Source organism: Arachis duranensis, chromosome 3 (genome assembly GCF_000817695.3).
Source record: "Arachis duranensis cultivar V14167 chromosome 3, aradu.V14167.gnm2.J7QH, whole genome shotgun sequence".
Taxonomy (NCBI): domain Eukaryota; kingdom Viridiplantae; phylum Streptophyta; class Magnoliopsida; order Fabales; family Fabaceae; genus Arachis; species Arachis duranensis.
In genome coordinates this window covers 53,826,972-53,840,446 of record NC_029774.3, presented here as the reverse complement: position 1 = coordinate 53,840,446, position 13,475 = coordinate 53,826,972, and the positions used below count along the sequence as shown (strand labels likewise).

Genomic DNA, 13,475 nt, shown 5'->3' with positions numbered 1-13,475 from the left:
GACCGGTTCAGCTGTCAATTCGCGATTTCTCACGGTTTTTCGCAGAAAATACATTTTCTAACTCATAAAAATCTACTGAGTCCAAAAATCATATTTAAATCCTCAAATTCTCATTTTAATTTTTCGGAACCTAATTTGGGCAATATTAATTAACTAATTAGATGGTTAATTATTCGCAGTTCTTACATTCTCCTCACCAAATAAGAAATTTTGCCCTCAAAATTTAGTAATTACCTGAGAATAGCTCGGGGTAATCTTTTCACATCTCAGACTCCAATTCCAAAGTATGCTCTTCAATTCCTGCTCGCTCCCAAGCTACTTTAACCAACTAAACTTCTTTCCCTCGCACCTTCTTCACACTAGTGTCATCGATACGCACCGATGTTACTTGAAAAGTCAAGCTCTCTCTTAATTCGACCGACTCAGGCTTTAACACATGAGCCACATCCGATGTATACTTACAGAGTTGTGACCCATGAAATATGTCATGCAAGTTGGATAAGTGAGGTGGCAAAGCTACTTGATATGCCACCGGCCCGAATCGCCTCAGAATCTCAAATGGTCCTATATACCTCGGATTCAACTTCTTGGTTTTGATCGCTCTTCTAATCCCAGTTGTCGGTGTAACCTTCAAAAATACATGCTCTCCCACTTCAAACTCTAATGGTTTCCTTCTCTGATCTGCATAGCTTTTCTGTTGGCTCTGCGCAGTCAAAATCCTTGCACGAATCTTTTTAATGTTCTCAGTAGTCTCTACTACCAAATCAGGACCCAAAATACCTACTTCACCAGACTTATACTAACAAAGTGGAGATTGGCACTTTCGTCCATACAAAGTCTCATACGGAGCTATCCCAATGCTTGCATGAAAGCTATTATTGTACGCAAACTCCACCAATGGCATGTAACGGTCCTAACTCCCTGGTTGATTCAATACACATGCCCTTAGCATATCTTCCAACGTCTGAATAGTCCTTTCCGAATGTCTATCCGTTTACGGATGATATGCGGTACTGAGACATAGCTTCGTACCGAAAGACCTTTGGAAAGCTCCCCAAAACCTTGATGTGAATCGGGGATTACGGTCTGACACTATGCTTGATGGCACACCGTGCAACCTTACTATCTCTTTGATGTACAATCTTGCCAACTCCTCCATTGAATAGTTTACTCGGATAGGTAGAAAATGAACGGATTTGGTTAAGCTATCCACGATCACCCAAACCACGTCAAATCCCGACCTAGTCCTCGGTAAACCAGTCACAATGTCCATCGCAATTCCTTCCCACTTTCACTGAGGAATCTCAAGTGGTTGTAGCATTCCTATCTTTACCTTCTGACACGTCAGGCACTTAGATACCACTATAGCTACATCACCTATCATCCCAGGCCACCAGAACATCTTCTTTAAGTTATAATACATCTTCGTACTTCCGGGATGAATAGAAAACCTACTGTTGTGAGCTTCCGACAACAAGTCTTGCCTCAACTTCCCGACATCTGGTATACAAATTCTCCCCTTATATCTCCACAACCCTTCATCATCCTTGGTGAATTCTCCAAGCCTCTTCACACCAACTGGTTGAAATAACTGTTGAAGCTTTTGCTCATCTTGCTGAGCCTTCTGAATCTCTGTTTTAAACATACTCGAAATCTATAACTGATTTAAACAAGCTCTTCCGGCAACTTCACCAATATCCAACTTAAGATCCACAAACTTATCTACTAGCTCCTCTTCCTTGATTCTCATCCAAGCAATTGTCAAAGACTTTTGGCTCAATGCAGCCTCCATCACATTCGCCTTTCCAGGGTGATAACTCAATTCAAAATCATAATCTTTAATCAATTCCATCCACCTCCTCTGACGCATATTGAGCTCTTTTTGATCAAAGATGTACTTGAGACTCTTATGATCAGAAAAGACACTAAACCTCACTCTGTACAAGTGGTGTCTCCAAATCTTCAATGCAAACAGAATTGCCGCTAATTCTAAGTCATGAGTTGGGTAATTTACCTCATGCAGTCTCAGTTGACGCGATGTGTAAGCCACCACGTTCCGGTGTTGCATCAACATGAAACCTAAACCCTTCAGTGACGCATCGCAATATACTTCAAACAGATCATGTGGTTCCAGTAAAATCAAAATAGGCGCTGAAGTTAACTTTTGCTTCAAAGTCTGAAAACTCTCTTCACACTCCGACGTCCAAACAAATGGCACCTCCTTCCTTGACAACTTAGTCATTGGTAGTGCAATCTGGGAAAATCCTTCAATGAATCTCCGGTAATATCCGGCTAAGCCTAAGAAACTTCTTAATTCCGTCATCATTGTTGGTCTTTCCTATTCCATCACCGCTTCTACCTTAGAAGGATATATGAATCCATTTTTGATGATGATTTTTGGTTGAAATTGAATGGATTTTGTCATATAAACTTGCACTTGTTCCCTTAAATAGAATGTTGTTGAACTTACCTCCTAACTTGTGCCTTATTATGAAAATATGATCTTTTATGCCTAATTTGATCAATTTTTATCCCATTTGCCTTCCATTCGATGCCTTGATGTTGTTTGTGAGTGATTTCAGATGTATAAGGTAGGGATGGCTTAGAGAGAATGGAAGAGGAACATGCAAAGAGGAGGAAGCATGAAGAATCAAAGGAGAAGAGTAAAGCGATGTGTGCGTACGCACAGACTTGCGTGCGTATGCACAGGCATCAAATCGGAGCAAGGCATGCGCATGCGCGACCACCCAGAGCATCACCTAGTGTGCGTGCGTACAAACTCTTGTGCGTATGCACAGACAGAGATTTTGGTCGAGTGTGCGTATGCACAGTTAGCCGCACATGCCTTCATTCAAATTGCACGTGACTCATGATTTTGGTGGATTGGAGGCCCATTTCTGAAGCCAATAGCTCATAATGAAGGGGAAAATGAAGGCCATAGCATAACATAACATTAGGGTAGCTTAGGAGTAGTAGTAGGAAGCTTTAGAGTAGTTTTTCTCTAAGTTTTTCATCATCTTTATTAGGGTTTATACTAGGGTTTTACATTCAAGTACCATTTCCATTTTCTCTCTTGGATTTTGTTAGCTTCCATTGTAAGTATCTCTTTGTTACTACTCTTTATAGCTACATTATTCATACTCTTTCTTATAGTTGAAGTCATAGCTCAATTTTACTTACTTTTGCAATTTCAATTTCTTGTTGATGAATTTGATGATTGATGATTACTACATGCTTGCTTGAGTTATTATTGTTGATTGAGATTATTTGTTGCTTTTGGTTTCAAGCCTTTTCTCATTTTTCCTTTGTTTAGTGTTTTTGACCACCAAGTGTTTGATAAAATGTCAATTATGGTTATGGGCTAATTTTCTAACTCTTGGCTTGGGAAAAATGAGCAATTGGGTTCTTGAAGTTGGAATGTCCAACATTTAGTGTTGATTCTTGGGTTGTTAATTGTTCTTGTTCCCACTAACGCTAATTTGTTGCTAAGGTAATAAGCAACCAAGTTAGGATTTGTGGGTTAAGAACACTTATGCTCATTTAACTTACTCTCCGATGTGAGGGTTAATCAAGTGAGATTAATCTATTCTAATTGTCATAATTGTGGTTTCAACAAGGAAAGGACCCTTAGCTCATTCCAAGCCAAGATTTCATTTATGCTTTAAATCATTCACACACACATACATTAATCCTTTTATATGTTAATTGTCTATAGTATATAGCTAGTTCTTTAATTCCTTTATTAGTTCATTTGTTATAATCTTTTAATGTTCTTTTATTCCATTATATGTTCATCTCTTCATTCAAAACCCCTTGTGCTTCACAACCGGAATTGTACACTCATTGTTCTCAAGAGTCCTTGGGAGATGACCCGGGAATTGAAAACTCCCGAAATTGAATTGGTTTTGAATAGTGACATCTTTTGAATTCAAACTTTGATTGTGAGTGTTCATTGTTGATGTAGGCTATGCTTGCAACGTGATTCTATTTTTGTAAAATTCTATATCAACATAAACACCCGCATCAAGGATCCACCGCTATTCCTCCTTTACTCATCACGTGACCTAAGAACTTTACTTCCTCCTTCCAGAACTCACACTTCAACAATTTAGCATACAATTTCCGCTCCTTTAAAATTTGAAACACAATCCTCAAGTGTTCCTCGTCCTCCTTTGCCGTCTTAGAATAAACTAGGATGTCATCTATGAAAACCACCACAAATTTTTCCAAAAAGGTAAGAAATACTCTGTTCATGTAATCCATGAAAACTGCAGGTGCATTTGTTAACCCAAAAGACATCACCGTAAACTCATAGTATCCATAGCGTGTCCTAAACGCAGTCTTAGGGATATCATCCTCTTTCACCCTTATCTGATGGTAACCAGATCTTAAATCAATCTTGGAAAACACCCCAGCTCCTTATAGGTGATCCATCAAGTCATCTATCCTTGGCAGCGGGTACTTGTTCTTCACAGTCACTTTATTCAACTGTCGATAGTCCACACACAGTCGCATTCCTCCATCCTTCTTTTTTACCAATAAAACTGGCGCTCCCCACAGAGATACACTCGGTCGAATAAACCTCTTACTCAGAAGCTCTTCCAACTGAGTCTTTAATTCATCCAGCTCTATCGGAGCCATTCTGTACAGCGCAATCGACACTGGTCCGACTCCCGGCACCAATTCAATTGCAAATTCAATTTCCCTTTGAGGTGGAAATTCAGGAATATCTTCTGGGAACACTTCCAGAAAGTTTCTAACTACCAGAATCTGATCTAAATTCTGGCATCACCCAATGCGTTAGCAGCCAACAAGATATAACCCTGACACTCTTCCCCACTACAGTGCACCATTACAGAGTTCAGGTAATAACCCTCAGCCATCACTACTCGATTTTCTCCTTCCGGCATAAACTAAATTGACCGCTTAAAGCAATCCAACAAAACTCAGTTCTTTGACAACCAATCAAATCCAAAATCATCTCCAACCCAACAATTGGTAAACAGATCAAATCATGCACAAAGTCTCTACCCTTAAGCTTGAAACCTACTTGCCTACAACCTGACCTAGTCATAACCATCTGATGCGGAGCATGTACATGCAATTCAAATGCCAATTCTGACACTTTTAAGCCTAGTTCTTCAACTTTGTCAAATGAAATAAACGAATGCAAAGCTCTAGTATCATATAATGCAACTAAGGTTTTGTCACCAATTAAACAATTACCTCTCATCAAATGATTCACCTTAGAAGCATCCTTGGCGTTCACAGCAAACTCTTGCCCCTGGTGTTAACTCTGACCCACAATCAGGTTCCTCCCACGAGTGCAATCCCTCGCAATATGGCCAGGAAAACCATAGTTGAAGCAACCACCTAAACCAATCTTGCAAGAGTCATATGGATGAAAACGCCCATAATGCACACAAGTCAAATCCGGAGAAATCTTACTCTAATTTTCTCTCCCTTTAGCATACTGGAACTGATTCTGAGTGTTCTTTCTGAAGCCTCCTTGACCTTGAGGCACATATCCTCCTTTCTTGAAACTCTGACCCCTCAGATGAAAATACTTGCCACGTCCCCGACTAGTGTTTTCTCCGTGAGTTTTCTTGGACGAAGCTACCGTTTTCACATATTCCTCAACCACCCTCGCTTTGTTCACCAAACCAGAGAAGGTATGAATCTCCATAGGAGCCACATCAGTCATGATGCTATCCTTCAAGCCCCTCTGGTACTTGATACATTTCCAGCTTTCATAGGTCTCTGGGGCAGCCTGACACACCCTAGAGAACCTACAAAGCTCCACGAATTTGCTAGTATAATCTGCCACAGATAAAGAACCTTGCTTTAGCTGTATAAGTTTCATCTTCTTTGCTTCCCTTGCAGTCTCAGGAAAGTACTTCTTGTAGAAGGCTGTTTGGAATACATCCCAAGGAACATTGGCATTCTAAAGCTGGAGCAAGCGGCACTCAGCTTGCTATCAGTGCTGGGCCTCTCCCAGAAGTTGATATGTGGCAAACTCCACATATTGGTTGTTAGGAACATGCTGCACCTGTAAAGCACGTTCCATGGCCTGAAACCAATTGTCTGCTTCTGTGGGGTTGGTTGAACCATGGAAACTTGGCGAATGAACCTTCAGGAAAGTAGCCAAAGTCACCAGAGCACCTTCCATGTTATCGCCATTTTCCTCAGCATTATCATTTGCATTTCCTTCACCATTTCCGTTTCCATTCCCAGCCGGTTGGCCTAACCTCTGTACAGCTTGCAGAGTCGCAGCAGCATTAGCCTCTGTGGTATTGGCCAGATCAGCCATTGCCACCATGAATTTGGCATGGTTATCGGCCGGCTGCATGAACGTGTTCAACCTCGTCCGTGAGTGGCCATTAGGGTTCCTGTCTACACCAAATAATCGATATCAAGATGATCAGTCTCAATATCAACAGCCTAGTGCTTCAATTATCCCAAACAGGCACTCACAAACAAGCATGCTATGCAAAATCAAGTAGATAACCTAATAGCATCAAAGAAAAAGACACACAAAGTATGTAATGAAGCACAATCGGTCTATCCCTCAGGCTCACGAGGATGAACCGCTATGATACCACTAAATGTAACACCCCAATTAGCCTAAGCTTTACTTCGCATCGTAAAGCAAAGATTAATCAAGGATTACGATAGTTATATATAGAAAGAATTAATATAATCTAGAAGCCCGACGAAGGATATAGCTCAAAAACAGGATTTAAAAAGCGCAAAACGTACTAACGAAACTACTAACTTACCGCACAAGATATAGATATAATATAGCCAAAGATAATAGTATAATATCATGAAAATCTAGCCGCGGCTCATAGAGTTAAAGTCGGCTAGCCATATATACAGACAACACAGAATCTGAAGTTTAAAATAGCTTATACAAGTTTTTCTCTCTCAATACAAGCCTCTAGGCAAAAGCAAGATACAAAAGTGAGAGATATATACAAAATAAATCAAAAGACTCCAAAAAGTATCCATGATCCTCTGCTTCTGTCACCATCAGAGCAACTCACCGAGGTGGTTTGCGACTTGCATCTGAAAAACAACAACAGAATATGGTATGCCAAAGGCAATCCTAGAACTTCATATCCATCACAAGATTCATTTTAAGGCATAACTAAAACATTAAAGCATATATTTAAATCTTATCATAACTTAAAAACTTAGCAGTATAAAATGGGTAATCTAACTTAAAGGATTTTCTAGTCTAACAGTCTCTGCTATCCCACAGCCTTCACCAACCTATCCTCGATGCATTCCCATCACCACCGTCTTCTGAACCTCCTCAATCCCTGTAGAAAATACAGATAAATTTCAATGCAAGTGAAACACAAGTAGAAGCATATAAGGCAAGTAATTTAAGTAAGTAATTAGGCATGTTATTCAATTAGGCATACAATTACAAGTCGGCAAAACAAACAAAAAGATAGAAGATGCATATGACGAATGCTTGTCCTACTGGCTGTGATATCACATTGTCGGTTCAACTGCCAACCCGACACATCTCCATGGAGATGTCGCCCTTCTGAATAATCATTGGGAACCCTCGAGATACGGTGCTTGGATCATCGTCCAGGATTTTTTGCCTACATACTCTATTGATCCGAAGGGATGCGAGTGGGATACTCTTGCCACAGACCCCACATCTCAATGTAAACGGGACTAACCATCGTCCTTATGCCACCGCCGCTACCTCAACAGGCGGGATTAACCACCGTCCCTGCCGGGCGCATAGCGTCTCAACAATTCTCAGTATAAAATGATACATCAGTGGTTTTCAGATAACATTTTCAGTATATCATGGATCCATCATCTCATTCCGAGTCCCCAACTCATCTCAACCACTATCAATTCAACATTTTCATTCCGAACTCATTAGTTCGTCATTTTTTCAATTCATACATCATTCGCCCTTCGCAATCCACCAAATCCACCCTCAATACACCAGAAACCTAGCCTCCATTCTCTAACTTTTCAAAGAAAAACCAAATAAATTCCCTTAAGACCTTTCCCATGTTTCAATACCCAAAATTAAGCCCAAGAGTCTTAAAATGGTGTCACAGAGGCTTACAATCTTGTTGCGAAGGTGAAATAGTTGAAAACAAACTTTAAGTTTGAGAAACAAGGCATGTGTGTATGCACAATGATGTGTGTGCGCACGCCAAAAGAAATTTTTAAAACATGTGCATACGCATAGAGGTGTGAGTGTGCACAGGGCTATGCGTGCGCAAAGGTTGTAAAACTCCATTGGTCATGTGCGCGCACAGGTTATGCTAGCGCTCTAAATAGGAAGCCTTCCCCTGCAGTATACATAAGGCTGTGCGTGAGCACAGGTTTAAATTTTCACAGGGGTGTGCGTGCGCACATACCAGAAATCACAAAATTCTGTAACTTGACAGAATTTCAAATTTTTACAGCAAACTTCCCACAATCATATCTTTATCTACCAAAATCAAATTTCCACAAAACTTAAACCATTTTAAAGCTTGTTCAATCATCTTTTATTTGGTATAAAAAGCATTGAATTTCAAGCAAGGTAGCTCAAGATATGATTCATGGAAGTTCACTAAAATTTTTATTTTACCAAAAGTTCACAAGTTACCAATTTCCCAATTTTCACAACTCAAACCAACCAAAACCAAATAAAACCATTCCAAACTCCATTTTTTTACCAAGATCTACTCTTTCTATCACATTACACCATTCCTACCAAATTTTCCTTCTCATTGCATTATTCTTAACCTCAACATCAAATGTATACCACTATAATCCATCCCCATTCAAATTTACCATCCACATTACCATTTCATCAACCTCAACATCACATATATCATACCAAACCACTTTTTAATCCACACAATCATTCATCATCATCATCATATCATTATCAATCATCATAGTTAAACTCAAAAATCATCAACCCATCATAAATCATCATACATCATCATTCAACAAGTCAACAACCACTTTAATTCAAACCTATCCTATGGGTCACAAGCCTAAGTGTCCATGAATATTATATACTACATAGAGGAAACCGAAACCATACATTGACCGATTTTCAATATGAACCAAAATCCCAATTGAGAACAAGCAAGCATAATTTATGAACCAAAATTCCAACAAATTCCAATAATCACAACTTCAAGCTATAACACACATAATTTACAATAATTCAACCTAAGGTTCATTAAATCCACAAAACCACGAGAGTTCAAGACCTCTTACCTTGTCCAACAGTTTTGGTAGCCAAAATCCAATGCTAATGAATGGCTAGAGTATACCTAAACACCCAAAACACAAGATTTCATTCAAAACCAAACCCCAAAATTTAAATTTCATGAGGGTACGAAAACTGGGCAGAGAATCTCGTGAAAATTACCACAAGGCTTAGCTAGAAGTGACGGGCTCGGCGAGAGCTTCGCATAGCCGCTTACGGCACGTGAATCGGAGCACCATTGCTCGAGATATCGCGGATTGAAATTAGAAGTGAATAGTGTTTTCCCTTCTTCTTTCTCTCTTCTCATGCAGATGTGTGTTTGTGTAATGGAGGAGTAAATGAACTCATTTGGGTTCATTTAAGTTTATATATATGTTGGGCTTGGGCCCAACTTGGGCCCGGTCCAACCCATTAGCATTTTTAGCCCGTTTGTCCCAACTTTGGGTCAAACCTTTAAAATTAATGCCCGATTTTCCATTTCTAATATTTTTCGCACAGTACTGGGTAGACTTGAATCAGTTTGACTGGTTCAGCTGCCGGTTTGCAGTTTTTCATAGTTTTTCGCAGAAAATTCATTTTCTGACTCAGAAAAGCCTACTGAGTCCAAAAATCGTATTTAAATCCTCATTCTCATTCTAATTTTTCGGAACCTAATTTTGGTAATATTAATTAACTAATTAGATGGTTAATTAATTGCGGTTCTTACATGGCCAATTTTCCCACAGCTCAAAAATACCGAACTTCAAGCTTCCAAGACTCCCAAACAATTCCAATAAACTCCAGCTACCAAAGTTTTGTTCCAAATACTCCAATTCATAAATTTGACATAAACTTTACATATATTCAACCTAATGTCATCTAATTTCATACTCATTCAGAATTTTAAAACCCTAACCTCATAAAATTAGAGATTCAAAAGCATTAATAGTTTCTTACCTTCACCTATTGATGATTGGGGTAAAATCTAACAATTTTCTAAGGCTAGATTGTACCTAAACTACTAAAATAATCAAAATCACTCAATACCCTCATCCAAAATGTGAAAATAGAAAGGAAGAAGAAATTGGGCATAAAACTCAAAGTTTTTTACCACTTTATTTGGATAGAATTGAAGAAGACTCCAAAACAAATGCGTGACCACAAACAACTCGTCAATTGGAGCTCCGGATTGAAAGTTATAAGAAATTGAAATTAAACATGATTTTGGGAGTTAGGGTTCTAAGCTCTCACTTCTCCTCAGCATGATTTGTAATGAAGAAAGGGGGAGTGGCTGAGTTCATCATATATATGTTAGGTCCAGTTCAACCGCTTTGGCCTATTAGCCTAATTTTAGACTGAATTTTTAAAATTAGTGTTAACATTTGTATTTAAATATTTTTACTTCTTAAAATTATAAAATTTAATTTCCTAATCTTATAGGCTCATAATTAATTTGTTAGTTAATTATTTATTAATTTATTGGGTTTTAAACTGCTAATTACTGACGCTAAATTTGACGATATTCACCATTTTTTATAGTGAATATTTGCATACTCAATATGCTATGCATAACTACTCTAATTACGGCAATCATTTAAACCATGAAAAAATTATTTCATTCAACCATTAAATTTAAAAACTAATTTAATAAGCGACAAATACTAATTTAATTACAAATTCTAATATTAAATTGGGTAACATCTATAGCAACTGTAGACTAATATAAGAAAAATTTTATCTCTATCTATAAGAAATCTACCCCAACCATGAGCAAATTGTAGTCTTATTTATAGCCTTATTAATAATTTTGTACAACATATTCCATAAAATTTTTACTCTATCTAAACTTATCTATAACTACATCAACACAATCACAATTATTCTAAAATTAATATTTAAGAATTAACTTTTACTCTAACATGAAATCAATAGGAATTTTAAACACTAATCTGTTCGTTTATACGTCTAACAACATGAGCAGTGCCATCTAATTAGTAGAGACAATCCTTTTCATTCTTATTTTTCATTATGAGCACTGTCACTCTTCGTATTTTTGCTGGATTCTCTCAAGATGGCAAAGTGGGAAGGTTGGAAAGATAAATCAGAATGACTATAATTGAATTATATAATCGTATCTCCTACTAAATCTGTAACACCCTACCACACAGAGCCTTATGCTTAAGTCATAAGACAGAGGTGGCGAGGTATTACTACTTCTAAAAATAAAATTTAGTATATATAGTAGTGTAAAAAATGTTTATAACTAGGAACGTTTGAAAAAAAAGGGGTAAAACAAAATCGTAGTTTGAAAAGCGCAACACTCCAATCGATAATGTAACTAAACGGATAAAGGATAAGCTAATGCAAGTATATATAAAAGAGTGCCAAAAACATGGATATCAAGACTCGAGACCCAGTTTGCGAAGATAACTGACACAAGCATAGAAGTATACACATATATATAAAGTAAGGAACCCAAAGAAAACCCAAAAGACAAATTACAAAACTTGTTTCTCCAAAATAACCTCTAAAAGGAGTTTAAATAGTATATATGTATATAGTGGAGATAATAAGTGTCCAAGTAAGTACATAAAACCAAAACAAAGTCCACAGAGCTAAGGATCTTCGCTAATCCAGAAGTCTCCAGCATGCCTCAGCGAGGAGCCTCACGTCCTGTATCTGAAAACCACAAAATCCGCATGGGTGAGAACCGAAGGTTCTTAGTATGGTAACAGTACCCACATATCTAACATGTAATGTCTTGGGAAAACAAGGTCACGCATGCACGTCGCCCATGCACACGCGTGGAAAGCAGGAAAGTTATAGTGACGTGTGCCCATTGCCCATGCGCACGCATGGGAGGCAGAGAGGTGGATTGATGCGTACGCATCATCCATGCGTACGCGTAGATGTTTTTTGTGCTCCTCGCCCAACACCAGTAAATACCAACGCAACTCTCTAGAATTTTGGCTGGGCACTTGAATCAGTACATCGACGCGTATGCGTCGGCCAGGTGCACGCATGGGGGAGTGAAATTTTGAAAGTAACGTGTGCGCGTCGGCCACGCGTATGCGTGGAAGTACAATCTGCCAAAAATTTTACTAAGTTAAAAAGCTGCAGAATTACAGTTTCAAACCCCAATCTTCCGAGGGGCATAACTTCTTCGTTTCAAATCATTTTTCTTCCGTTCTTCGAACGGCATAAACCCCAAATCCAATTTTATTTCTAAATAAATTTGACACAAATTGGGGATTAGGAGACCAAGTTATACTCCGTCAAAGTAGGCCCAAAAACTACATTTTCATACAAACCATAAAAGTCTATTTTCAAAACAAACCAATTTCAACCCATTTCAAAACCAATCAAAACTTACCAAAAATCAACCTCAAGCCTCCTCAACTCATATGTTAATATTTTTATTAAATTCACAACCCATCAACCCACAATTTTAACCACTCTCAATCAAATAGCTTAATTTCAAACACAATATCATGCCATATGTCTTTCCTCATCCCAATTTCCATTAATACCCTTTCCATCAACCATCAATACATACAATCAATATCATCCTCACCATCAACATAGTTCCACCCACAATTCAATCTCAACCAATCATTAAGCATATATCAAAATATGCATATTCCTCATACATCATACCATCAAAACATCTAAAATTCAGTAATCATAACAACACAATTCATCTCAACCAATCAACAATATCAATAGTCCAAATCCTATCTTATGGGTCTCTAGCCTAAGTTTTTATACCACATTACATTTTAGATACAGAAAACCGAAACCATACCTTGGCCGCTTCCCTGCTTAACCCAGAACACCTCCAAATCACTTTTTCACAAGCTCTCAAGACTTCAACACTCCCAAGAATAGATTTTTAGCACACAAAAGTTTATCCCAAGCTCTCCAAGACCTCAATCAAGCTTTAATACTCACATACACACTACCTAAGCCACAATTATCACATCCAAACACAACAACTCAATACCCAAACATTATAAACCAACAAATTTCACTAGGGTTGAGAATCTTACCACACCCAAAGATCAGGGAGACAAGATTAAGCCTCTTCTTCAAGCTAGTTGGACCTTATAACATCAAAGAGCCCAAAATCTCAACACTTTTTTTTTCCAAAAATTCGAATTTAAGGGCTGAGAAAACTGAACTAAAATTGTGGCTTGCGTCAAGAACAAAGTTATGGGTTTTATAGAGCTCGTCGCGGTGAACG

General features: G+C 38.2%; 1 protein-coding gene across 1 annotated transcript; it reads right to left on the bottom strand.

The window, feature by feature from the left end:
* Positions 1 to 328: 328 nt before the first annotated feature.
* Positions 329 to 1,273, bottom strand: LOC110278620 (uncharacterized). The gene is made up of 2 exons (XM_021136863.1): positions 1,033 to 1,273; positions 329 to 780 (listed from the first exon to the last, which is right to left on the bottom strand). The coding sequence occupies exons 1-2, from the start codon at positions 1,271 to 1,273 to the stop codon at positions 329 to 331; spliced, it is 693 nt and encodes a 230-aa protein (XP_020992522.1).
* Positions 1,274 to 13,475: the final 12,202 nt, after the last annotated feature.

Excerpts from the sequence above, each read along its gene's own strand:
- LOC110278620 (XM_021136863.1), bottom strand. The coding sequence starts at position 1,273 with ATGGACATTGTGACTGGTTTACCGAGGACTAGGTCGGGATTTGACGTG. Across the intron at positions 781-1,032 it reads AGCTTTCCAAAGGTCTTTCG|GTATTTTGGGTCCTGATTTG; the intron begins GTACGAAGCTAT and ends CTGGTGAAGTAG.